The sequence below is a fragment of the Salvelinus sp. IW2-2015 genome, linkage group LG30 (assembly GCF_002910315.2).
Source record: "Salvelinus sp. IW2-2015 linkage group LG30, ASM291031v2, whole genome shotgun sequence".
Classification (NCBI taxonomy): Eukaryota; Metazoa; Chordata; class Actinopteri; order Salmoniformes; family Salmonidae; genus Salvelinus; species Salvelinus sp. IW2-2015.
In genome coordinates, this window is record NC_036869.1 from 10389492 (window position 1) to 10413489 (window position 23998).

At 46.1% G+C, this 23998-nt stretch overlaps 1 protein-coding gene across 1 annotated transcript in view; it reads left to right on the forward strand.

The window, feature by feature from the left end:
• The window catches only part of LOC111954984 (receptor-type tyrosine-protein phosphatase U), a 65390-nt gene that overhangs the window by 29989 nt on the left and 11403 nt on the right, over positions 1–23998 (forward strand). Inside the window, 11 exon segments of the mRNA XM_070436065.1 lie at positions 1917–2019; positions 2605–2896; positions 7268–7304; positions 10778–10916; positions 12798–12827; positions 13193–13353; positions 16346–16470; positions 16472–16513; positions 16516–16533; positions 20057–20129; positions 20361–20437. Of these exon segments, the coding sequence (XP_070292166.1) occupies positions 1917–2019; positions 2605–2896; positions 7268–7304; positions 10778–10916; positions 12798–12827; positions 13193–13353; positions 16346–16470; positions 16472–16513; positions 16516–16533; positions 20057–20129; positions 20361–20437 (1097 nt within the window).

The window sequence follows — 23998 nt, forward strand, 5'->3', positions numbered from 1 at the left end:
GTACAATCTGCAATAGTCACTGCTGTTCAATGACCATTTAAATTAATGAAGAGTTTGGTTGTAAAACAAATTAGACTGTGGCATTAAAGTATGAAATAACATCATGGTGGAGCATGTATGGCTGGATAAATCCCACTGGCTCAGTCCATCTCCCTCACTTTTGTGTGGTTGTACAGGTCTTCTCTATTGAGCCACAGTCAGTGCTTGACCCTTGACCTGTGAGCTGCTGTGGATAAAGTACTGCAACTGTCACCTCTGACCTGTCTCATCTCTATCTCAGCCCATCTCTCTCTCTAGCCTTTCCACTTAACTCTATTCATGTATTTCTCTAACATGCCCTCTTAAACCCACCACAATAAAGGAAAGTGTGCTCTCTTCATTGGTCTTCAACCTCGGTCATTCATACATTTACAAAGGCTTGGTTTTCTATCTGGCGGTTGAAGGTATTAAATCCAACCACACTACACACGTTCTCCAGTTTCTCTATACTGAGTTAGTACTAGCCATGAATGTTTATGTTACACTCTTACTCTGTCTAATATTTGGGGGTTTAACCTCAACTGAGTGTACAAAACATTAGGAACATCTTCCTAATATTGAACAGCCTCAATTTAGAACAGCCTCAATTCGTCGGGGAATGGACTCTACAAGGTGCCGAAAGCGTTCCACAAGGGATGCTGGCCCATGTCGATTCCAATGCTTCCCACAGATGTCTGTATATCCTTTGGGTGGTGGGCCATTCTTGATACACATGGGAAACTCAGCAGCGTGAAACTCAGCAGCGTTGCAGTCTTGACACACTCAAACCGGTGCGCCTGACACCTTCTACCATACCCTGTTCAAAGGCAKCTACATTTTTTGTCTTCCCCATTCACCCTCTGAATAGCACACATACACAATCCATGTCTCAATTGTCTCAAGGCTTGAAAATCCTTCTTTAACCTGTCTCCTCCTCTTCATCAACACTGATTGAAGTGGATTTAACAAGTGACATCAATAGGGGATCGTAGCTTTCACCTGCATCCACTTGGGTTCCATGTAGAACCTTTTGTGGAAAGGGTTTTACATGGACCCCAAAAGGGTTCTACTTGGAACCAAAAAACTATGGGGACAGCCAAAGAACTCTTTTCTTCTGACCCAAAATGGAAAACCAACACCAGGTAGACTCCGCGATATGAGTAAACAATTTCCACAACAGCTAAGAGCGTTGAAGCGCGAGGCAGAACTTCTCTGCTGTTTTGGTGCCCTGGCTACCACGCTGGGAACAGCGCAGATACTGTGTGTGACTGTGTGAGAGTCTTGCATCCTTTCATTTCAGAGGCTGTTGGTTTAGCTGATTATTAATAATCTTTCTTTACTGTCAAAGCTCATGTTTTTTATTGGCTGGCTGCTCCTTTGCTAATTGTCTTTTAACGGTAAACAGAGACGGGAAGACAATGTGTGTGTGTTCCCCATAGATGGGAGCTCACCAAGGTATGTTCCAGTCTGCAGTCCTGTTCAAGGGGGTGTGGCTGTGAGATGTATTTTAATTACAGGGGATTCTTATCGTCCCTGTGAATAATTATGGGAATGTCCTGCAGCTGTCTATGTGAATGAGTTTTATCCCACTTCCTGTGTTATATGTGATTGTTTTGTTACTTACTCCCTCATTTTCTATCTCTGTCTCTTTCTCTCTCATGATCTATCCTCTCTCTTTCTCTCTCATGATCTCCCTCTCCCTCTCTCTCTCTCTCTCTCTCTCTCTCTCTCTCTCTCTCTCTCTCTCTCTCTCTCTCTCTCTCTCTCTCTCACCCACACACACTCTCCTGCTCCACCTCTTTATCTCCACTCTCTCCCTTCCCCCTCTCCACCTCCATCTGTATCTCCCCTTCCCCTTCCCATTCCCCCTCCCTATCCCCTCTCTCCTCCTCTCTCAGCCCCAGTGTTTGACTATGAGGATGTCCTGGCCCCACTCAGTGAGTCAGAGAGCACCATCACGGTGCTGTTGAGACCAGCGCTGGGCAGAGGAGCACCAGTCAGGTACAGTCACATTACTAATCACAATAATAGGCCTCACACAACGGTCACTCATGTCTACCACTAGATAAATATATTCACTTGTATAACAAGAATGTTTTGAATAAATGTCATTGCTATTTGACTTGTGTTTCTTATATTATTCTACCTTTTATTTCATCAGGAAGTGTCTTTGAGAACTTTTTTTACAAGGGTGACCTTAAAGGGACAATCCGTAGTTGAAACAACAATAAAGCATTCTCCCCACCACTGTTTCGTTATAAAGCTGAGAGATGGGCCTGGCACTCTCACATTCATAGACCGAGCTATGGATGCAAGGACTGACCATCCATGATATCAAAATTAAGGCTATAGAGTGTTACTTTGTTTACAAACATTGGAGTAAAACAACCTTATATTTTGGGTTCTGATGGGGTACAATAGTTGAACTAAGTTCATGAGGCGTTTTTAAGTTGGATTCTTTAAGAATCTATATAACTAATTTACAAGTCCAAAAATGGATGTAGCTAATGCAGATTTCCCCTTTAAGAGGGCCATTTGTTTCCAGCGTAGTTATCACCTATCAGTCTGTCATCCCTCTCCCCGCAGTGCGTACCAGGTGGTGGTAGTAGAAGAGGACGGTTCCAGGCGGGTCAGGAGGAGCAGGAGGAGGAGGAGGGAGGTGGGTAGCGGGTCAGACTGTTTCCCTGTGCCAGCGACCCAGGTGGAGGCTCAGTCTAAGTCCCACTACTACACGGCTGAGCTTCCCCCCTCCAGTCTCCCTGAGGCCACTCCGTTCACAGTAGGGGACAACCACACCTATAACGGCTACTGGAACACTCCCCTGGACCCCTCCAAGAACTACCTGGTCTTCTTCCAGGCTATAAGCAACTTCAGAGGGGTAAGTTTATAGACCTGTCAATAAAGTCTGAGTCAAGTCTGGAGTCTTTGTCAAACATGCCATAGGAGTAAGCAAGACAGCACGGACAGATCAGGGGACTAAACTACAGTCCTTTGGGACAAATCAAGTGTTATTGAATTGAGAAGGTAAAACTGTGGCTGTAGGAAAGAAGTACTTCAGCTCTGAAACTCAGGCTGTTTTGGACTCTCTTTCTTTCTCTCTGTCGCTCTGTRTTTCTTTCTCTACCTTTCCCCTCTGAGCCTGCTGCCTAGAGGAAACTGAAATGAGACTTAAGGTAGATAAAAAGAGGAAGTAGTGGGCCAGGTGCTGTTTCAATCATAAAGCCCATATGGAGCTAAATGACTACAGTCTAGTCTGCCTGGCTTCAGCCTCTCATCATGCATCATATATACAGTATGGCTATATGACTCTGGTAGCTGCATATTTATTAAAAAAGTGTTTAGTAAAAGGTGTGCGCCAAGGCGGTTTGGAAACTGCGTCTTCAGTCGTTGTACTGCAATCGCTTGGGTCAAAATGCATCAGAGAGAGTCCCAGGGCAGAACTGGTCAAACACGTGCTTCCTACCTGGTTGCTAGGATGCAGTAGGGGAAAGCTATACAGGTTAGAAGGTTCCATAGGTTGTAATGCTGGAATGACTAACTTCCCTTGACTGTAAGGTCTTACCCTCAGTGTGTGTCTGTCTTCTGAATCACACTCTGACTCAATCTCTTGTGTGTCTCAACTATCGATCATTAAAGCTAATACTGAACCCTTTGACGTTAGTGGCTTGCAGTTCTAATGACTCCTCCGTCCTCCCTTAATAACCAATTAAATGTTTTTTTGGTGAGTGTGTGTGTGTGTGTCATTATGACTGTGTTATTATAGTTGTACGTTTACCTACCTCTTAGAGCACTCTTAGCCACCGCTCTCACTCACTCACTCACTCACTCACTCACTCACTCACTCACTCACTCACTCACTCACTCACTCACTCACTCACTCACTCACTCACTCACTCACTCACACACTGTGTGTGTGTGTGTGTGTATTTGCTGGCTCTGCAAAAAGGGGGAAGCACATAATTTTCTGACAAAATTTCAGGATAATTAGCTGTAGATTTCCAGAACCATGGCTCTGAGAGCTGCTGCTGCCACTGAATGGAACTGTAATTGCTTTGACGCATGTCTTTACTGGAGCTTGAAAGACAGAAAGATTGGTGCAATCAGTTCTTTATAAAACACAGAAGTGCTCAGACACATACCCACACACACACACACACACACACATCACACACATCACAAACACACTCCTACAGACAGTGAGTCACGTGGCCGTGGCTTGCTATATAAAACAAGCAGATGGGCATCGAGGCATTCAGTTACTGTTTGATTGAATGTTAGAATGGGCAAAGAGTGACCTAAGCGACTTTGAGAGTGGTATGATCACTGGTGCCAGGCCCGCTGGTTCCAGTATGTCAGAAACGGCTTGCCTCCTGGGCTTTTCACGCACGACAGTGTCTAGGGTTTACAGAGAATGGAGCGACAAACAAAAAACATCCAGTCAGCGGCAGTCCTGTGGGCGAAAACGTTGATGAGAGGTCGAAGGAGAATTTTATTTCTTTAAATTTATTTCAAATTTCACTTTATTTATCCAGGTAGGCTAGTTGAGAACAAGTTCTCATTTACAACTCTGACCTGGCCAAGATAAACCAAAGCAGCGCGACACAAACAACAACACAGAGTTACACATGGAATAAACAAACATACAGTCAATAATACAATAGAAAATGTCTATATACAGTGTGTGCAAAGGAGGTAAGATAAGGGAGGTAAGGCAATAAATAGGCCATAGTGGTGAAATAATTACAATATAGCAATTAAACACTGGAGTGATAGATGTGCAGAAGATGTGTGTGCAAGTAGAGATACTGGGATGCAAAGGAGCAAGATAAATAAATAAATACAGTATGGGGATGAGGTAGTTGGATGGGCTATTTACAGATGGGCTATTTACAGGTGCAGTGATCTGTGAGCTGCTCTGACATCTGGTGCTTAAAGTTAGTGAGGGAGATATGGGTCTCCAGCTTCAGTGATTTTTGCAGTTCGTTCCAGTCATTGGCAGCAGAAAACTGGAAGTAGAGGGGTCCAAAGGAGGAATTGGCTTTGGGGGTGACCAGTGAAAAATACCTGCTGGAGCACGTGCTACAGGTGGGTGCTGCTATGGTGACCAGCGAGCTGAGATAAGGCGGGGCTTTACCAAGCTAAGACTTATAGGTGACCTGGAGCAAGTGGGTTTGGCGACGAATATGAAGCGAGGGCCAGCCAACGAGAGCGTACAGGTCGCAGTGGTGGGTAGTATATGGGACTTTGGTGACAAAACAGATGGCACTGTGATAGACTGCATCCAGTTTGCTGAGTAGAGTGTTGGAGGCTATTTTGTAAATGACATCGCCGAAGTCGAGGATCGGTAGGATAGTCAGTTTTACAAGGGTATTTTAGGCAGCATGAGTGAAGGATGCTTTGTTGCAAAATAGGAAGCCAATTCTAGATTTCATTTTTGATTGGAGATGCTTAATGTGAGTCTGGAAGGAGAGTTTACAGTTTAACCAGACACCTAGGTATTTGTAGTTGTCCACATATTCTAAGTCAGAACCGTCCAGAGTAGTGATGCTGGACAGGCGGGCAGATCTCAGACGATACACTGGAGCCGCTTCTTCTTGTTTGTAGCTGATAGGAGTGGAACCTGGTTTGGTGCTCTGCGTTGTGCGTTCAGAGATGCCTTTCTGCACACCACTGTTGTACTYTGCCGTTATTTGCCTGTTTGTGGCCCGCCTGTTAGCTTGCACATTCTTGCACACACCGATAAATCCATAATAATTGAGAATTTCAATAAGCATTTTTCTACGGCTGGCCATGTTTTCCACCTGGCTACCCCTACCCCAGTCAACAACCCTGCACCCCCCACATCAACTTGTAAAAGCCTCCCCATTTCTCCTGGTCCGACGAATCCCGGTTCCTGTTGCGTCATGCTGACGGCAGAGTCAGGATTTGGCATAAGCAGCATGAGTCCATGGCCCCATCCTGCCTGGTGTCAACGGTACAGGCTGGTGGCGGTGGTGTAATGGGGTGAGGATGTTTTCCTTTGCACATTGATATTATTTGAGCAACATTTCCATGCCCCAGAGAATTCAGTATGTTCTGGAMGCAAAGGGGGGTTCGACCCGGTACTAGATTGGTGTACTGAATAAACTGGCCACGGAGTGTATATAATCTGTCAGTGTCTTTTGCTGTGTCCGTCACACATATTTTGACAGAATTTCCAGACCAACCTTGCAAAAAAACACTAAATAGTTTTGATACAAATCTTTTGACCCTTTTCCCAATTCTCTATTGATGCAATATTAAAGATATTAAACAGCGTAGTCAGCTGCGGCTTCTTGAAATGCTTCTGTCCACTATCGGATCTGCTGGTTAATTTCCTGTCAATGTAGTTATCAACCGTAATCATCTTCTGCTACCAGCTACCTGTCACTCAACCTGTGATATTGGCTAGAAATATTGGCATCATATCTGAGGTTCATTCTATAAATAACATCAGAACACAGCAGGCAGGGAGGTGTCATCAGCAGTCAGTAGGATACTATGGCTAAGTCCAACATTCTGTTTTGACCAGGGTCATAAGTAGTGTACTATATAGGGAATAGGGTGCCATTTTGGATGCACTCTGTTTTAATGCCAAAAGGGTCTGTCTCAGAGTCAGGTCAACCTTGACAGAGGACAAGATGACACATGATATATCAGCAGGTGGGGCTGTAACAACCTGTGAATTGTGGGTAAATACAACTTCTATCTCCCTGACTAAGAGGTGGGTGGATACAGATCCACCCAGAACAGGTTTTCAATTAAAAAAGGCAATTTCGCAGGCGCTGAGGTGAAAGGGTTCTGACTCCAATATCAGAGCTCCGATTAGATTAGCATAATTGCCCCCCTTGTATAAAACCTGATTTAGCATGTGCTAATCTTAATTTGACAATGTGTCTCTGGTATCGCTGTGATGGGCTAGCTAGGTGGAGGGTTAGGAGGGGGGCATGTGTGTAATGGGTTGGGTGGGCCAGGGGTCCGGATGTTGTTGATGAGAACAGAGGACAGGTCACTCACAATCACATTTAAAATTAGATGTCATCTGCTTTCTTCCCTGACTGAGTTTTTTAATTAGCTAGTTTGCACTTTACCACACAGAGGTGGACTCGGTGACACACACAGATACACACACGCTCTGACACCTGTTCTATGCTTATAAAATAGATGTTTGATGTGTTTTGTTTTTGCTTGTGGTTATCCCATGCTAATGAARCTCCCATTCTTGTTTCAGGAGACGAGAATGAACTGCATCCGGATTGCCCGTAAAGGTACATTCAGATCGTTCCCTTCTATCTTCTTCTATCTTCTTCTATCTTCATCATTGAGAGGCTTTGAGAAATAGACTACATAAGAATGCTTTCTGGCAAAGCAGTGTTTACATGTTCTGTGCTTCATGATATTTCACAGACACTGATGCGTTTTGAAAGATGAGAGCGAGAGAGGGGGGAGAGAGAGAGAGAGCGAGAGAGGGGGAGAGAGAGAGAGAGCGAGAGAGAGGGGAGAGAGAGAGAGAGGAGAGGGGGGGAGAGAGAGAGAGAGGAGAGGGGAGGAGAGAGAGAGGCGAGAGAGAGAGAGAGGAGAGAGAGAGAGAGAGAGAGAGGAGAGAGAGGGAGAGAGCAGAGACGAGAGAAAGAGAGGCGCGAGAGAGAGAGAGAGGAGAGAGAGAGAGAGAGAGAGAGAGAGAGAGAGAGAGAGAGGAGAGAGAGAGAGGAGAGAGAGAGGAGGAGAGAGAGAGAGAGAGAGAGAGAGAGAGAGAGAGAGAGAGAGAGAGAGAGAGAGAGAGAGAAGAGAGAGAGAGAGAGAGGAAAGAGTAGAAATTAGATTCCGTCTTTCTCTCTTCCTGCATTCCTCTGTTATTTGATGCGTCCTGACATCAAGAGTACTAAGAGAAGGAGCCTGTAGAAATTGGATTCCCTTCCTTCTCTCCTCTTCTCTCTTCCTCTCTCTCTCTTCTCTCCTCACTCTGTTATTTGAAGCGTCCTGACATCAAAGGGTTCTTCGTCGCCATTGTCTGCTGGGACTACACACCATAGGGCAGAGGAGCTGTGTGTGTGTACAGAGGAGGGTTCTCAGAAGCATATTTATAATACCCTTAATTTGGTACGTGGCGGTGACAAGGTGGAGGGAGGAAGGGGAGAGAGGAGAGATTGGTGCTGTTCCAGTTTCTGTGGTGATGGGAAAGAGAGGTTGGAGGCAGGGTACACTGGCATTCTTTATTCTTCTCTACACAACACACACACCACCACACACACAACACCAACACACCAACACCATCAACTCTCACTCACTAACTATCACTCACTCACTCACTCACTCACTCACTCACTCACTCACCATCCTCACTCCTCACTCACTCATCACTCATCATCTCACATCACTACACTCAATCTCTCGTTCTAGTTGCTTGTCTATATTGTCTGTCTGTCCACCTCAAGCTTCTTCTCTCTCTCTCATTATACAACCTTTCTTTATCTCTCTAAGCACCAAACATGCACACATATAACATGTTTCTCACACATGGTATTTTCCCCTCTCTCTCTTTCACTCCCCCTCTCCCACTTTCACCCTCCCCCTCTCTCTTCCTCTCCTTCACTCCACTCTCTCTCCCTCTCTCTTTCTCTCTCTCTGTGACTGTGTAATGAAAGGATAGAGCTCATGTCAAGTGTGAAAGCAGGGAGACCGACGGGGAAAAGACGGGCCGCTTAAGGCAAAAAACGTCAAATGATTGATGTTGAGGAGTGTATTCTGGCGACGGCGTCTCAAAATGGACAAAACAGCTGTACTATTGCTGCTTTTTTCCCTAGTTTTTTCAGGAGGCATTGAGGGGTAGCATCTTCGGTTCAGCTAGCCAAGTTGGGCTAGGCGCCAGCCAAACTGAAGCATGCTGATGTCTTTAGACGACTACTGTCACACCTCAGGTGTTCCGGGCTGACACCAGCACAATATCTGATTAATGACATACTAACACTGGCAGATGAAGATAGAATGTGTGTCCTGTCCATCCCACCACCTTTCGTTCCTCCTCCTACCATCCTAATCTTTTTCTCACACACATTCTCTCATAGATTCTCTCTCCTCTTACTCTCTCTCTGTCTCTCTCCCTCCACCTTTCCTCCATGCAGAAAGTTTTAGTGGTGTAAACTTTTGCATGGCAACGTGCTTCCTACAGCGGGAGTCAATAAGAACACAGTGATTCACACACACATTAGTAAAGTGGACTTGGAGGCTGGAGAGAGAGCCAGCTAGCCAGCAGAGCTACAATCATCTGCAATCCAGATTTCAGCAGGCCACACTCTGTTTTCCTGAACAGGCTTTTAACGCTCAGGCAAAATTACCCACCATGCCGACAAAATATTAGGCCTTAGTGGGAGGGAGAGAAGAAAACATGGATGATGTTCAAATTGGTTGTGCTGTAGCTAACTGGTAGAAAAGGATTGAGAGAGAGAGAGATGGCAAATGAGAGAGAGATGGCAAAAGAGAGAGAGGGCAAAAGAGATATTTTTTAAATGGTAAGTGAGATGACAGAGAAAGGACCACATCCAGCTGAAAGGATAGAGGGATGGATGGTGAAAATAGGTAGATAATTGGTTTTAGCTTCGTGCCTCCAGTGATAGACCATTTCATTCACTCTCCTTTTTGTTTACCCATCGGAGAGGAGACTTTTAATTAAGCGTATGCTCGCAGGTGTACAGGATCATAATTCTCAACCAATTCTGTCTCTAGTCGTCAATAAACACTTCTGGAAAATGACACCACAGAAGCTCTAAATTCATCACGAGAGAGATGTCATGCTGTTATAGCTCTGATGGAAATGTAGAGACACAATGAACGCTGTGAGACTATGACATATGTGCATAGAAAATGGTTGACTCAATGAACTTCCAGCCAGCTATTAGCTGAGGTAATTGGTGTGTTTTCTAAACACATGTAGGCCAAGTCTGTCCAGCTTTCCACTCTGGCTGCACCAACTGTTGATGGTTAGTTAGCGGCTTAAAATCTTCCTCCTTATCCAAGCCTGTTACCTATTATGGAACATAGTCAGGGACAAAGGCAGAGCTTCACTTCACTACCATGCATTATCTCTTCATCTCTATCTCTCTCTCTCTCTCTCTCTCTCTCTCTCTCTCGCTCGCTCGCTCGCTCGCTCGCTCCCTCCCTCCCCCTCTCTCCATATCTCCCTCCCCCCTTTCTCTCCATATCTCCCTTCCCCCTCCCTCCTCCCTCCCTCCCTCTCTGCCAGTGTATTCACCCAGGTGGATATAATACCCAGTGTGAGAGGGATAATAACCTGATTTTACTCTGATAACCCGGATCACCGTGGCTTTCTGTATCTCAGACTATCACAATATCACTCTAACCTTCCTACTCTAGCTTCTGATATGTTGATCTCTGCTCGTCATCGGTATATTGATTGTTATTGTAAAGAGCTGAACCTGGTCAAATCTGGTGTTGTGCCTTTTCTGAAGGATGCTTGGGCTTCTTTCTGTATGGTCTAGGGTAGGGACTAGGGAGAGGAGGCTAACTAGGTTTACTGTTTATCGGAGTCTGATTGCCCGAACCCTGAGTTCTTAAGAGCTCATGCCTAGGCCTTTGCTCAGCAGGCTAATACAGTCTTGTGGTATACAGAAGACTATCACTCTAACTGGTCTCTCCTCTGTAGCTGCCTGTAAGGACCATTAAAGGGGTCTGTTCAGCTGGCTTTAGTTCAGCAGGCTAACACAGTGTTGTCTCTCCCCTGTAGGTGCCTGTAAGGACCATAAGAGGACCCTGGAGGTGTCCCAACATGCAGAGGACATGGGTCTGATCTTGGGGGCCTGTGCTGGGGGACTGGTGGTCCTTATTCTGCTGCTGGGGGCCATTGTCATCGTCGTCAAGAAGGGGTAAGTGGAGGGGTAGGTGTATGGGTGAGTGGAGGGTTGTGTGGTGGGTGTGTGTGTGTAACGGTGATTCTGATCATGAGGTGGTCCAGAGAGCTGCCTGTGACTAAATGCATCCTATTAGGGAAGGAATTTCTCTATCACCTCTTGGCAGGCTTAGTCCAACTCCATTCAATTAGGAGTTAGGCAGGTAATGGGGAGTATATTACTTCCAAAACTGCACACATGGCACGATATTATTCGTGAAACATGGTGCGGTTATAGTTGCCAAGCTTTTCCCGTATAAATATATTTTTTATTGGCTGCAGCACAACTATCCCAGAAACTATATACACTCCAGCATCATTGGCCAAGTTCCACCAGGAAATACTGTTCGGCAGTACTGTACTCTCCTCTCCTCCTTTATTCCTCTTCTCTCACCTGTTCCTCTACCGTTATATTAGCAGAACAACACTCAGTGTGCAGTATTTCATCAAGGGCCATGATATCCCATTGCCCTTTCAAGTCAAAGCAGATATAATAGCAGCATCTGGGTTGGTGTGCAGTGCACAGTGAACACAGTGCCTGTGGTTGAGCCATTCATTGGAGAGGAGGGTTGTTGTTGCCTTTCCGATAGAATTACCACCTCAGGTTTTGGCATGAGGACGGGAGTGGAGCTGGGATGCACGTCAGAGAAGCAGGGTTGGACGTCACAAGGAGAAGAGTCATAGTGACTGAAAATGGTTGATTATGTAAACAATGGCAACCAGCCAACCAACCACCAGTAGAACCAACCAACCACCAGTAGAACGTGGAGCTAACTGTACCTTGGTTGACAGCTGTGTGTGTACCTGTGCTCCCTGGCATATTAAGCAATCTATTTAGCTAGGAACCCAGTCAATGTCAAATTAAATCAAACTATATTTGTCACATGAGCCGAATACAACAAGTGTAGATTTTACCGTGAAATGCTTACTTACAAGCCCTTAATCAACAATGTAAATAGTCCAGTGGCCGTTTGATTAATTGTTCAGCAGTCTTATGGCTTAGGGGTAGAAGGAGCTGTTAAGGAGCCTTATGGTCCTAGACTTGGCGCTCCGGAACCGCTTGCCATGCAGTAGTAGAGAAAACATTCTATGACTCTAATGACTGGAGTCTCTGACAATTTTGTGGGCTTTCCTCTGACACTGCCTAGTATATAGGTCCCGGATGGCAGGAAGCTTGGCCCCGGTGATGTACTGGGCCGTACGCACTACCCTCTGTGGCCCGTTGGGCCACCACGAGTCAGAACAGCTTCAATGCACCTTGGCATATATTCTACAAGCAACTGGAACTCTATTGGAGGGATGTGACACCATTCTTCCACGACAAATTCCATCATTTGGTGTTTTGTTGATGGTTGTGGAAAACGCGGTCTCAGGCGCCTCTCCAGAATCTGTCATTGTGTTCAATTGGTTTGAGATCTGTTGACTGAGACGGCCATGGCATATGGTTTACATCATTTTCATGCTCATCCAACCATTCAGTGACCACTCGTGCTCTGTYGWTGGGGGCATTGTCAACCTATAGCTGGGGAATTAGCCATGTTAGCCAAAATACTGGCCKTGCCCAGCATTTTTAAACATGACCCCAAGCATTATGGGAAGTTAATTGTTTAATTTACTCAGGAGTCATACCTGTGTGGAAGCACCTGCTTTCAATATACTTTATATCCCTCATTCACTCAAGCGTTTCCATTATTTTGGCAATTACCTGTACATTTCAACATTTAATAACAGACATTTTTATTTTGCCTTGCTGGAGGCCACCTCACTAACCATGGCTCCTCTTTTCACCTCTCTTTGTTTTCTTTCTCTTCTCTCTCTCTCCTCATCTATCTTCTCCTCCTTTCTCCATGCTAATCAGAAGGGACTTCTATTCTTACTCTTACTACCCGTAAGTGACTCCTCCCTAGTCTCTCCCTCCACCCTTTCATTCTGGCGCATTCTTCACCTGCTTTCCCTCTGTAGTTCTGGATGATGACACTCATAGGAGATAAGCATCTCTCTCTCTCTCTCTCTCTCTCTGGGCCTCCTGCTACTATCACAAAATCTCCCTCAATCCCTTATGTTTTCCCTTCCTTCCAATCTCATCTCCTTGACCTCAACCCCCTACTCGTTTCCCTCTCCTTGACCTCAACTCCCCCTCCACTCGTTTCCCCATCTCCTTGCTGTTTCCTTATTTCTATCTCTCTCTTATTCTTCCCTCCTTTTTATATTCCCTCTCCTCCTCTCTTCACCTCTCCCCTCCTCTTTCCGCAGCAGGAAGAAGGTAGCGCTGAACAAGGCAGCCATGTCGTACCGTCAGGAGAAGACCAGGAAGCTAGGTTCTCTGGACTGCAGCATGACAGAGCAGAGCACCTTGCAGCAGGACGAGCGCACCGCTAACTCCTTCATGGACGCCCATGCCTGCAACACACGGAGTAAGAACCAAGAACACCTGAGCCCTGAGAGAGAGAGGACAGCTAATAGTCATTAGTCTGTAGGCTAACCCTGTGCCTCCTACACACAGACAGACAGACAGACAGACAGCACGACAGACAGACAGACAGACAGACAGACAGACAGACAGACAGACAGACAGACAGACAGACAGACAGACAGCACAGACAGACAGACAGACAGAACAGACAGACAGACAGACAGACAGACAGACAGACAGACAGACAGACAGACAGAAACTAGTACTCTGTAGGCTAACTCCTGTGCCTCCTACAACATTTACAATATATATGCAGCCCTGAAGAGAGAGAAGAGAGAGCTGAAGGAGGGGTAAATACAATTTCTAGCTGTGCAGAGACAGTGCTCTACTCCTGCACCACACGGAACATACCCTGCTACAAGTACACTAGCTAGGCTACATCTGTGGTACAATCTGTGTCCTCTATACACACACTGTCAAGTACACTAGTGTGTAGACTCTGTGCCACCTAGTATATACACACTTTCAAGTACACTCTCTAGGCTACAGCCTGTTCCCCTGAGCCCTGTATACACCACACTGCTAAAGTTCCATCTTCAGTTTCTCAGGCTTTTCAGCTGTGTTTACTTCTCTGTGAATATCTGTCCTCCTCTTTCTCTCTCTCTCTCTCTCTCTCTCTCTCTCTCTCTCTCTCTGTCTCGTCTCGGTCGGTCTCGTCTGTCTCTCTGTCCTCGTCTGTCTCTCTCTGTCTGTCTCTTCTGTCTCGGTCCTGTCTCTCTGTCTCGGTCGTCTCTCTGTCTGTCTCTCTGTCTCGGTCTGTCTCTCTGTCTGTCTCTCTCTCGGTCTGTCCTCTCTGTCTCGGTCTGTCTCTCGGTCTGCTCTCTGTCTCGGTCTGTCTCTCTTCTCTCTGTCTCGGGTCTGTCTCTCTCTCTCTCTCTCTGTCTTCGGTCGTCTCTCTGTCTCGGTCTGTCTCTCTGTCTGTCTCTCTCTCGGTCTGTCTTCTCTGTCTCGGTCTGTCTCTCTGTCTCTCTGTCTCGGTCTGTCTCTCTGTCTCTCTGTCTCGGTCTGTCTCTTCTCTAACGATTTAAATATTCTGTCGTGCCAAGTCAATACATACTACATATGTCTCCATAGAGATACATGCTTTTCCTTGAGCTGCCTGACGGACTGAGCAGAGTGTCAGTTTAGTGGGTGTTGTGTTGAGCAGTTGGAGGTTGACCTTCAGTCATTCACTGAGCCACACACCTTGATTAGAATAGCATATACTGGCACTTATATAACATACACTGCTCAAAAAAAAGAAAGGGAACACTTAAACAACACAATGTAACTCCAAGTCAATCACACTTCTGTGAAATCAAACTGTCCACTTAGGAAGCAACACTGATTGACAATAATTTCACATGCTGTTGTGCAAATGGAATAGACAACAGGTGGAAATTATAGGCAATTAGCAAGTCACCCCCAATAAAGGAGTGGTTCTGCAGGTGGTGACCACAGACCACTTCTCAGTTCCTATGCTTCCTGGCTGATGTTTTGGTCACTTTTGAATGCTGGCGGTGCTTTCACTCTAGTGGTAGCATGAGACAGAGTCTACAACCCACACAAGTGGCTCAGGTAGTGCAGCTCATCCAGGATGGCACATCAATGCGAGCTGTGGCAAGAAGGTTTGCTGTGTCTGTCAGGTAGTGTCCAGAGCATGGAGGCGCTACCAGGAGACAGGCCAGTACATCAGGAGACGTGGAGGAGGCGTAGGAGGGCAACAACCCAGCAGCAGGACCGCTACCTCCGCCTTTGTGCAAGAGGAGCAGGAGGAGCACTGCCAGAGCCCTGCAAAATGACCTCCAGCAGGCCACAAATGTGCATGTGGTCTGCTCAAACGGTCAGAAACAGACTCCATGAGGGTGGTATGAGGGCCCGACGTCCACAGGTGGGGGTTGTGCTTACAGCCCAACACCGTGCAGGACGTTTGGGCATTGCCAGAGAACACCAAGATGGCAAATTCGCCACTGCGCCTTGTGCTCTTCACAGTGAAAGCAGGTTCACACTGAGCACGTGACAGCCGTGACAGAGTCTGGAGACGCCGTGGAGAACTTTCTGCTGCCTGCAACATCCTCCAGCATGACCGGTTTGGCGGTGGGTCAGTCATGGTGTGGGTGGCATTTCTTTGGGGGGCCGCACAGCCCTCCATGTGCTCGCCAGAGGTAGCCTGACTGCCATTAGGTACCGAGATGAGATCCTCAGACCCCTTGTGAGACCATATGCTGGTGCGCTTGGCCCTGGGTTCCTCCTAATGCAAGACAATGCTAGACCTCATGTGGCTGGAGTGTGTCACAGTTCCTGCAAGAGGAAAGCATTGATACTATGGACTGGCCCGCCCGTTCCCAGACCTGAAATCCAATTGAGCACATCTGGGACATCATGTCTCGCTCCATCCACCAACAGGCCACGTTGCACCACAGACTGTCCAGGAGTTGGCGGATGCTTTAGTCCAGGTCTGGGAGGAGATCCCTCAGGAGACCATCCGCCACCTCATCAGGAGCATGCCCAGCGTTGTAGGGAGGTCATACAGGCACGTGGAGGCCACACACACTACTGAGCCTCATTTTGACTTTGTTTTAAGGACATTACATCAAAGTTGGATCAGCCTGTAGTGTGGTTTTCCACTTTAACTTTGAGTGTGACTCCAAATCCAGACCTCCATGGGTTGATAAATTTGATTTCCATTGATCATTTTTGTGTGATTTGTTGTCAGCACATTCAACTATGTAAGTAAAAAGTATTTAATAAGAAATATTTCATTCATTCAGATCTAGGATGTGTATTTTAGTGTTCCCTTTATTTTTTTGAGCAGTGTATGTTATTTCTGTAATGGTTAACACGTGTGTATGTACGTTTGTGTTCCGTCTTTGTGTATATGTCTGGGTATCCATCTGTGTGTGTTGTGTGTCTTTCGTGCGTGTCGTGTTAATGCATGTGTATGTCTCCTCTAGACGAACAGAGGAGTTCAGTGAACGAGTCCAGCAGCCTGTTGGGTGGTTCCCCTCGACGCCACTGTCGTAGGAAGAGCTCTCCGTACCACACGGGTCAACTTCACCCTGCGGTCAGGGTGGCAGAACCTCCTCCAACACATCAACCAGATGAGACCGGGAGGATATGGTGCTTCAAACAGGAGTATGAGGTGAGAACAAGGAGTAGAGGTGAGAGGAGAGGGAGAGGGAGAGAGGGAGAGAGAGAGAGAGAGAGAGAGAGAGAGAGAGAGAGAGAGAGAGAGAGAGAGAGAGAGAGAGACGCCTGGTGGACTCGTAGCATCCTTTGGGATTCAATGATGTAATTTTGGAGACAGAAGGCATTTTAATATAATTTCTCATCTCTGAGACCAATGGCTTGTGTGTTCAGTAGGCTGCTGCTGGAGGCTTATTTTAATAAGCAGCATTCAATATAAACCTCTAGTGGCTGTTTTATACCATCTCTCAATGTAAAGCTATTTCATTCTTCTCATATCTCTTTCAGATCTATTTGTATTTTTACCAAGAGTATATTAATTAAATGYCTTTAAAAAATATATATATATTGTTCTATTTGTGATTTACTTCAAAATCCCTCTATTCACCCAATAGCATTTAGCTTGTATTTGTACCTGAATCCAAACCTCCAGGATTCCAGATGTGCTTTTCGATTCAGTAATCCCACCCCCTGAGGGCCCAACAAATTCCCCCTTCTGAAATCAATACCATGGTTGCTTTTTCACTCCTCCATCGCTTTTCCTCTCCTCCCGTCTTGCTCCCTCAGTCGCTCCCGTCTGTCGCCTGGAGAAATAAAGGAGATGAAGGAAAGATCAGTGGGAGACTGGTGTGTGTGTGTGTGTGTGTGCGTGTGCGTGTGATGTATGTATCAGTGTGAGAATGGCTGTAGGACTTCATAACCCTTATTTCCCACTGGGCTGCTGAGGCGGCCATTGATCAGGCATGCTGCAAAGAACTGTGGGAGTTTATAAATGGCACTACAGGGCTTCTAGACTGGCTCAGATAGAACAAGGCTGAAGTCAGATAGCCATAACCAGATTACAACTAACTGGTTAGACTGTCAGGTTAGATCCAATCCTCCTCGGGGCTTCTGCTCAGCAGGCAAAACTGGTTGAAAGGATGTCATTACAAACCAGATTACAACAATGATTTATATACATCACTGGATTAGAACCAGTTGACATCATTTCAACCAGCTATGCCTGCTAGGTATATGTTCAGCCTCGGGGCTTTAGGGGAGATAAAGAACATTGATTGAAACAAAGAGAATTTCCTTCTGACAATCAGCAGCTGAGACCCTGATGCATGATATAGYTGTGCAAAAAAGTCTGTATATGGGCTGGTTCAATGTTAGTCAGGCTCTGCTGTAAGGAGAGTGAGAAGGAAAGTGAAAAGGAAAGAGGGAAGGAGAGAAAAGAAGAATGAGAGAGGCATCATGTCTTCTCTAAACAGGATTAGGTATGGTATTACCTGTGTAGGAGCGCGGTGCAGGTGTAATCCTCTGATCAGCATGCTGCCCCTGTCCCTGCGCTGTAGGTGGACGGCCGCCCCACGCTGCGATTGGGCCGAAGCTGATGAGGGTCTTAGTGAGCCGGGTTTGGAGCGCCTGGATGTGCCCGGTAACGCAGCCAGGAGATAAGCCTGTCTTAGCGTTGTCACGCGTGAACGTGCCACAACATGGACGCTACCGCCGCCATTGTAAAGTGTTTTCCACTAGTGCCGTCTGTCGGCCATACACCTGATTAGACTCATTTTCACCCTAATACTTTCCCCACTTAAATTAACGATGGTACTTTTCAATTCGCTAGCCAAAAAAACGTCTGCATAGCCCTCTCACACTAGAATGAATGATATGCATCTTTTAGCGATCTATTGTCAGTCACAAAGTGAGTGACGACTGGGAAATACTGCTGTCCCGCCTCTTGAAACCTGGGTGTGTGTTGCGTGCACTGTTGTTGCAGTCAAATGTCTTTACACTGCAGGAGAGAGCATGAATTTGCACGTCCCGTATTATGTGGTAATGATGAGTTGAAATCCACCTAGCCTATTGTTTTCTGGCACATTGGACCAGTAAAAACAAGTGTTGGGCCAGTGGATCTGGCCCGATTTTCAGTGGATCTGGCGCATTTTTGCATTCCAGTTCTATGTTCTATTTACCTGCTCTGTTGCAGTCTACCATTGAAGACTACACGCGGAAATGTCATGCTCTTTGTATTTCAGCAATATGATTGGCCGTTCATTCCAAGCTCCTGTGACTCACAACTTCTCGAGTGGTACWTGAGTTGATGCCTTCACCTGTCCAGCCCAGTAGAAATTCTGTTCGAGCTAGTAGACGTTTTATTTCTTTATTTTTACAGTTTTCTACATTGTAGAATAATAGTGAAGACATCAACATTATGAAATAACACATATGGAATCATGTAGTAACCAAAAAAGTCACCATTTTGAAACATTGCCATATGTCTGCTTAGAATCATAGGTCCAACCGCTCAGACGCTACAGACGTTTTCGTGAGAAGACAGATTGGTCTGACAAACCCCGCTCCAACTCTGCCAACTTTCATGGCGGATGCGGTAGATTGAGACACATCTAATGCAAAACCCCAGATATCTCTAGATTAAACTGATGGATTTTGATGGGGATTTTTCTATTATGTTACTGTACTTAGATTGACGCTCCGGTGCGTCAATTGACTCTAGGAGGTTAAAAGGAAGCTTGAAGCCCATGGAAGTCGACAGACTAAAAGCCCAGCGCAGTCAAAATGAAAATGTTCCTGTGTTTTATATTGTATTGTACAACAGCTGTTGAAACTAACACTGTAAAAGTGTGATAAAAAAAGCAGTGTTATGATTGTGATAGCTGCTATTTGAAATTACAATAGAGCAATAGAATGTACCATTGGACACCAAAATAGAGTTTGGCTACTCCATGTGTTGTGGAAATCACTGTGTTCCTTCGCAAACACGTCTGTCACACTCACTCAGTCACTCATTCTCTCTCTCGCTCTCTCCCTACTCTCTAGTCTCTACTCTCTCTCATAAAGTTGATTTAGATTCAATAGATTGTATCTCGCTGTTCTGCCAGATTGTGTATATTGTGCCATAAACATCTATCACAAATGTAGCGCTTTGATACCAAGGTATTATAAAGCACTTGGATTGCAGACAGGCCTACTCTCCATGCATATGGAATGAGAGGGACTCAAGCTTGCCTATTTACCTCCTCTCCTCCTCTCATCCCCTTCTTTTCCTGTCCTCCACATTTCTTCCTCTACTCCTCCTCTCGTCTCTTGGATGCTCTCCTCTCTCATCTCATCTCCTCTCCTCTCCCCCTCAAGGCCATATCCATCCTTCATAGCCAGGTGTCGTCTCTCAGCCTCTTCTTCTCCTCACCATGCTCTTATAGATATGTCATGCCTATCAGAAATAAGAGCAGTGAATATGATGGTGAAGTTAATCAGAGAACCTCAGGGTGACAGTCTAAATGAGGTAACAAAGCTAAGGAGACGTTAATCTGATGACACACTGTGTGTCCCTTGTGTTCTAGCAGTAGTTAACACTCCAGTAACCAAGCTAAGTATTTCACTGTGTTGTTTAAATCTGGTGATGACACAGAATATCGCCTGTATGCTAACGATATCTCACTGTCTTTGTGACCACTTGTTCCATCTCTTCTCAGAGCTTCTTTGATGGATGGGATGTCACCAAGAAGAAGGACAAGACTAAAGGGAGACATGACAGTTTGCTGGGGCGTAAGTACTGTTCAGACCCTCGCTCTACAATGGAGTGGTGTGCCTTGTATGGAAGAGCGTTTACAGGAAAGCTACTGGAACGTAAATGTGTTTACAATTAGTGTATTAATTATAACCTGTCCTTAAGTCAGTTGCTATTAACAACCACTACTTTAAAAAAAAAAACTTTGTTTTGTTTAACCTGACTTCCTGGTTAGATAAAGCTGACATAAAAGTCCCTCTCCCTTGTAGATGATCGTCATCGAGTCAAGCTGCACTCCCTCCTAGCAGACCCCAACTCTGACTATGTCAATGCCAACTACATAGACGTAAGTTACCCTCTCTGTCTCTCCGTCTCTCCTGCCCCCCACCTCCAGTCTGTACTGTCTCTGCCCACAGTTGCTCCTTAAACTGAGACTCAGCCGTACGATCAGCTGTGGGAACCAAAGATATTGCAGAGTGACTTACGATGTAAGAGGCTGCACTTGTGAGCATCCACACAGCTTCTGAGCATGTGCACGAAAGTTGGCTTTACTCTATTGCAATGTGATAGCTGTGTGACAACAACTGCTGCAGAGATGAGTCTCATGCCTCATGCGGAACACTGCCTGTTATTGTAATGCTAACTTTGTATTGTTAATTCCCGATCCCTCCCGTGAGAGCTGTGTGTCTGGCCCAGTGCTAGAGAAGTGCTAAAGGAGYGGTTAATGTAGTCTCTCCCGGCAGATGTCTGAAGGCTGGCCACAGGAAGGAGAGACTCTTGGGTAATGTAGTCTATCCTAGCAGCATTTTGTAGGCTGGCTAAAGCTGGCAGGCTAGTGTACAGTATCTAAGGATGTCCAGTCTATAGGAACTCCAGTCCACAGCGTGTGAGTATGTGACATCTAGAATCTGATCAGAGTATTGTCCTGTATCTGTATCTCCCTGGGGGAGTTGTGTTGTGTGTATGGCCCAGTGCAGGAGAAGTGAGAGACTCCTACTGTACTGTGTGTTTACAGGTAGTCTCTCCCAACAACCCTCTCTTTGGCTGGCCTCAGTTGGCTGGCCAGTACATTGTGTCTAAGAATGTGACAGCGAGGATATCCATTTAAAGAGGACTGTCCCCTCGTCCTGGCATTGTTCTGTCTCTTTATCGCTGGGGGTACCGGAATGGGTATGGGATTTGAGATAGATATCGTGTCAGCAACACCATACGATTCAATAAGATCCTAAAAGATCCTATAAGCTAGGAGTTTCTTTGTCCTCTGTGACAGCTGACGACTCGTCCAAAAGCTCTCCTAAGTCGACTCCGAGCTGAGTCTCTCTCTGTCTGTCTGATGATATCAAATATCTGATCCTGTTAATCTGGTGATCAGTTAGTTGGGATCTCACCTGTTCAGCTCCAGTGACTCTCATTCAGGAAACCAAGCCCAGTACCAGTTCATACCTCATCCCAGACACTTTCTCTCCCAGCTCTGTGTCAAAGCTGAACAGCTAGTACTGTAGCTAGTGTTGGAGGGATATACACTTCGTGTGCTTGAGCTAGGGCCAAGCAGTGAAGCAGTGAAGGAGTGAAGGAGTGAAGGAGTGAAGGAGTGAAGGAGTGAAGGAGTGAAGGAGTGAAGGAGTGAAGGAGTGTGTGTGTGTGTGCGTGCGTGCGTGCGTGCACGCGTGCGTGCGTGCGTGCGTGCGCGCGCGCGCGTGTGCATATGCGGAGGCATTGCTGAATATGCACGCAGGTCAGGTAAAGGTGGCGTTCTCAAAAACCTCTTTTAGCAATTATTTCTCTTTGTTGAACACAGCCTGTTCAGTGAAGTGCCCAATCAGAGCAGGAAATAGTGTACAGAGTTCTACTGCGTTCGTCTCCCTCATTGATTAATTATTTCACCATTGTGTTGTTTAACAAAAGAAGATTTAAGAGAAAGAAATAAGTAGAAAAGAGAAGCTAAAATGGATAGAAAAGTAAAATGAAAAGGTAAAATTTATAGAAAATAAAAAGGTAAAATGACCGTTGACTTTTGAGGTTGAGGTGAAGGGGAAGGTTTTTGTGTTAGAGCTCATGGAGAGTGTACGGGCTCTGGTTCCATTCTCTGTTCACCCCCTCTTGCCCTTTGTAAGAGCTCTGGTTCCATGCTCCATTCACCCCCCCTTGCCCTTTGTAAGAGCTCTGGTTCCATTCTCCATTCACCCCCTCTTGCCCTTTGTAAGAGCTCTGGTTCCATTCTCCGTTCACCCCCTCTTGCCCTTTGTAAGAGCTCTGGTTCCATTCTCCATTCACCCCCTCTTGCCCTTTGTAAGAGCTCTGGTTCCATTCTCCGTTCACCCCCTCTTGTTCTATTTGAAAGTGTCATTAGCATATGGGCCCTATGAGGACACCTGAATCATCGTTAGGGCTGTCTACACCGCTGCCTGCGTGTCGTGGCAGGACCCCTGACTAGCCTTCCTGCTAGGCTAACCCGCCCCCAGACGCCATACTAAATGATTAATGTGAGGAGGAGAAGGGGATAAATGGGGGGGTGAATGGTGAGATGAGGGGTGGAATTAAGGGTCCACTGCCGTTCTTCAGACAGGTTCATAGGAAAACCCTGTCACTGATTTGGGTGAACCTAATTGTTTTCATGGATGGTGGGGCTTGGGTTTGACTAGAAAGGAGGAGGGTTGTGTTGTAGTAAAAGTGTAGCATGTTTGGTTCACTTACTGTTCCGTGACCACTCCGCACAACAGGAAGTTGAAGAAAAAGCTTGGGTTTCTACCTCTTTGCCATGGCAACAAGTGTGAGGGCGTGAGGGTTTACACATTGATTCTCCACTGGTAGTGTGAAACAATCTRTCTCTCTCTCTCTCTCTCTCCCACTGTTTCTCTTTTTTCTCTCCGTCTCTCTCGCTCTCTCTAACCTCCGAGTTCTTTCCTATTCCCCTGTTCTTTAATCATAATAATTAGCTTATTTTTTCCTTGCTTCCTTCCTTCTTTTTCTCTTTCTCCTTCCATCTTTTCTCAACCTTTGGGGCTTCTTAGATCCGGATAAACAGGGAAGTAAGTACGACTTCTTCTCTTTCTTTTCCATCTATCTTCCCGCTCACCCTGTGCCCTCTGCGTACCCCCTTTCTTCCTTTCCATCGCTCCACCACTTTCTAATCTCTCTGTCTATGAGCCCTCCCCCCCAGCCCTAGGCACCAGCTGCTCCCCAGAGTTTAATTTAGCCAAACCTGCTCTGCTACACCACTACACTCTCTCTCATCTGCAGCCAGACTAGACTCACCTAGATTTAGGGATTTGTATTAGGTTTGTCTGTCCACCGTCACAGCAGAGATGACACAACACGTGTCTAACTGCAGGCAAGTCTGTCCCAATAGACAGAACCAGCAGTTAGAGCTTTATATTACATATGACACCTGCCCCCCATCAGAAATGGCACAATGGAACCAATGGGACCAGAACAGTCTAATGTTGCTTCCTAAATGGTACCCTATTACCACCACACTGCCCTATTACCATCACACTGCCCTATTACCATCACACTGCCCTATTACCACCACACTGCCCTATTACCACCACACTGCCCTATTACCACCACACTGCCCTATTTACCACCACACTCCCTATTGACCATCACACTTGCCCTATTACCACCACAACTGCCCTATTACCACCACACTGCCCTATTACCACCACACTGCCCTATTACCATACCACACATTCACCCATACCATCACACTGCCCTATTACCACACTGCCCTATTACCCATCCACCACTGCCCTATTACCATCACACTGACCCTATACCATCACACTGCCCTATTATCACTGCCTTCCATCACACTGCGCTACTACCATCACACTGCGCTACTACGCATCTACACTGCCCTATTACCATCACACTGCCCTATTACCATCTCACTGCCCTATTACCA